This window comes from Anarrhichthys ocellatus, unplaced genomic scaffold (genome assembly GCF_004355925.1).
Source record: "Anarrhichthys ocellatus isolate YVR2014 unplaced genomic scaffold, GSC_Weel_1.0 scaffold2, whole genome shotgun sequence".
NCBI lineage: Eukaryota > Metazoa > Chordata > Actinopteri > Perciformes > Anarhichadidae > Anarrhichthys > Anarrhichthys ocellatus.
The window spans coordinates 3,765,397-3,769,076 of NW_022280032.1; the positions used below are offsets into that span (position 1 = coordinate 3,765,397).

At 43.0% G+C, this 3,680-nt stretch overlaps 1 protein-coding gene across 1 annotated transcript in view; it reads right to left on the reverse strand.

Moving 5' to 3' along the window:
- Positions 1–403: 403 nt before the first annotated feature.
- The window catches only part of api5 (apoptosis inhibitor 5), a 7,745-nt gene continuing 4,468 nt past the window's right edge, over positions 404–3,680 (reverse strand). The window contains exons 8-14 of the mRNA XM_031866455.1: positions 3,542–3,631; positions 2,742–2,923; positions 2,494–2,587; positions 2,331–2,387; positions 1,891–1,970; positions 1,637–1,779; positions 404–1,004 (exon numbers count right to left, since the gene is read on the reverse strand). Of these exons, the coding sequence (XP_031722315.1) occupies positions 925–1,004; positions 1,637–1,779; positions 1,891–1,970; positions 2,331–2,387; positions 2,494–2,587; positions 2,742–2,923; positions 3,542–3,631 (726 nt within the window). The 3' untranslated portion in view covers positions 404–924. The remainder of the gene's footprint in view (positions 1,005–1,636; positions 1,780–1,890; positions 1,971–2,330; positions 2,388–2,493; positions 2,588–2,741; positions 2,924–3,541; positions 3,632–3,680) is intronic.

A 3,680-nucleotide genomic window follows, 5' to 3' on the forward strand; every position in this document is an offset into this window, starting at 1 on the left:
CACACACACACACACACACACACACACACACACACACACACACACACGGCTGATGGGAGTGTAGACAGCAGAGAAGGCACATGTGTGCGTGTGTATATTCTAAATGTAGATGCCAGATCGTGAGCTAAAATTACCCTTTCCTCACGCTGCTCTGGTACAGATATGAGAGAGTACAAATAAGGGAAAGCCGGGAGGGTGGAAAGGATAAAAGCGAGCGATTGGATCGTCAGGACAGAATGGGAGGAGAGGGAAAAGGTTTCAAACACGCAAGTTTTGAATTGTGAAAAAAGAAAACTTAACGCAGCAGAATTGTGTGGCGTTGCATTTTTGTCTCGATACCAGACTAGTTTTCAGCTTAACTACTGCAAACTTCTACAGAAAACAAGTTGAAAAGGACAAAAGGTTCATACTTCCATACAAGTTTATGATAAAAATCCAATGAAACGACATCATTGATTCATACAAAGTAGCATCATCAGCCAATTCAACTTAAGTTCTAATAAAAAAAAAAAGAAGATTAAATAAAAAGGTAGACAGAAACGCATTTATCAACATGTTCCAAACAAGAGGATCTTCATCTCTTCCTACAACGATCCGACAAAAATATTTATCAGTTACAACATGGCAGTCTTTTGTTCCACAAAAATACACAATAATATTATTAAAAATGAAGGGGAAAAAACATCTAGATTTACGCTACTCTATCGCCATGGCCAAGAGGATTATGGGGAGTAATTGTAATAACTGAGCCAGTTGTCTGATATCCTAAAGACAGGAAACCAAACCAACACAAAAAACTGGATGTGCGAGTTGGAAAGTGAAAAAGACAAAAAAAAAAAAGAGTTGGTGACAAATAGTCCGTCTTGATGTGATGCAGTTCAACGAGCAACATGTACTGTATATGCGTGCGTTTGTGCGAGTTTCTCAGTAGATTCGGCCTCGGCTCCTGTTGCCTCGGCCTCCGAAGCCTCGTCCCCGGCCGCCCCTGAAGCCGCCGCGCTGCTCTGGAGTGAAAACAAAACAAAACAAAACACGGATCAGCATGGAAATATGGTTATGACCCGACCAATGTTCAATTTCTGAGGCAGATACCTTTGTGAGAATTTAAAAATAATGCATATTAGGATTATTATTCAACATTGTGTTTGATAACCATATCGTTAAATCGATTGCTGAGCTAGACAGTTTACAGTCGAAAATAAACTCAGTGCCCTGTCAGCATCTATGTAATAATGACACCGTTTCTAAATGACCTCAAACTTATCTTTGGCATTTCTACACGTCAATTGATTGATATGCATTTGAGAGCTTGTTTGTCTTGTTCTTATAAAATGAGAAGAACTGCCTTAATATAGATAATACAGAGCTACAATAAAGAAGTGGATTACTCAGCAGGTGTAAGTTGATCATTTTGATTTGAATACATTGAACGGCTGTGAATCCAAGCTGACTGAAGCTGCCGTCCTCCACTAAGGAGCAATCCACAGACTTTTCAGACCAAATGAAATCCTCACTGACACAAATAGTAACCGCAGCTCTATCAAAAACACCCCAATGTGCAGTACATTAAAAAAAAAAAGATGCAACGGCTGCACAACAGTGTTTTAAAAAATAAATGAGCCACAGCGCTCCTCACCATAAGTGAAATTGCCGATGGTTGCGCTGAACTTGCCGCTGGGGGGATTGTAGATCTGCCGCGAGTCCCTCCGGGGCTGAGGCGAGACCTGTTTCTTTATGCCGTCGCCAGTGCCCATCTCCTCACCGGACGGGCGCTTGGGCCTGCACACACACGCACAAGAGAAAAGTAGGTCAGGACCCAATAGGACAGCAAGGACACACGGACGCTGTGTGTGTAGCTTCCGATGGCTGAATCAGTGGGAGCAGACTTACGCTGCTGCCTCGGCCTTCTGGACGGGTTTCCAGGACAGACTGACTGTGCTCTTGAATGATGGAGGGTTGTGGAAGAGATCCTGGAAAGAAATATAAAAATAGAACTATTGGTTACAATGCACAGTTGATCTGATGCATTCTGATGAGTTCGTCTGATGCACATAAGTTACCAGAAAAAGTAGAAACCCTGAACATTGTAAAGCAATCCTATGAAACAGTACTTCAAAAAATAACTCCACTGGAACAGTTGTATATTTCTCAAGCATTGCCGACAGTGTTAGAAAGGTTCTGTGTTTACGTCTATGTTGTTGCAGTGGATCTCATTATTATTTGAGGTGTTTCTGCTTCTCTAGATCCATAAATGGTGCGATTGATTCACGTTTTAACATTTTGCTGCTCAGCGTGACGACGACACAAAGTATCGCATGAAAACACCTCACCTTGATGAGGACGTTGATGTTGTTTGTGATCTTGAGGGCCACCACTTTGATCTTATTCTGATGACACAGAGAAGACGGGATAGTCCGTGATGTACACGTCACAGCAGAACTCAAGACAACGGACACGGCTCAGTTTGCATTTATTGTTGACAGCGGTCGTTACCTCGTCTGTCTTCAGAGCATCTCCGGACTTTCCTTGCAGTGCTACTCGCAGCTGTCTGATATAAACCTGCAGGCCTCTGGCAAAATACTGTAACCTGTTGAAACACAAAGCACATTCACTACCGTCTGAAAAGTGTCCGTTTTGGGATAAAATGACCACGGTGAGCTAAGCCACCAAACACACCCGACGTGCTCATCTATGTTACAAGTTCCACTCTACGAGATTTTCTTTGTGTGCCACTCCCTCACCTGATCTTGAAGTCTTTGAGGCGCTCAGCATCCACTTTCTCGATGAGGAAGTCCGGCAGCTTCTTGCCCAGCTGGTGGAAGCCGAAGAGGAGACACTCCACGTAGCTGAACTGCAGTTTGGGCTCCTCGCTTGCCGGGTTCTCTCCGTTCTCCGCTTCTTCTGGTGGCACAGGCATGAACTCCTACAGAAACAGGAAAAACATGAGCAGAATAATGTTGTTAGCTTTAATTTATTTTCATTTCAGCTTGGACCATTACAGGGTTCACTGGAACAAAGGGATAGTTTATTGTTCCACCAATATATATTTGAACGTTATTATCCATTACTACCGTGGACCCTGCACTAAAACTACCTCTACAATAAATCATTACGACTAGGGCCATCGTTTTAAGCTCCTCGAGTTGATTACAGTAACCCCTTTGTATTGTATAGATAATATTAACAACTCTGACAGCAGTATTTGTTAAACTGTAGGCTTTTAAAAGGGAAGGTTGTTGGTTCAAATACAGAGACCATATGGGACAATCTGACTAAGTAAAATGAGTAAGTCAAGTTCTTGAATGTCCCCCCAACTGCTATTAAATTATCCCTCGCCAGAAAATGAATCCTCATTTGGCCAGGGGCCCACAGTGAGAGGATGCACAACAACGTCAATGTAAAGCGGGAAAAGCTAAAAAAAGAGCAGTAGAATCTCAAAATAAAATCGGTGGGGACAACTGCCGACGTGTACTTTGATTTGTAAGTGTGTTTCCACTTGTATTCCTCCAGCTCCAAAAACAACAGGCCAATCAGTTCTCACCAGCAGCTTGGTAAACAGCATGTTGAGGTTGGGCTCCAGCTTCTCCATGTCTCCACAGTACGGACTCATCTCAGCCAGCAGCTTCAGCACCTACACACACACACACACACACACACACACACACACACACACACACACA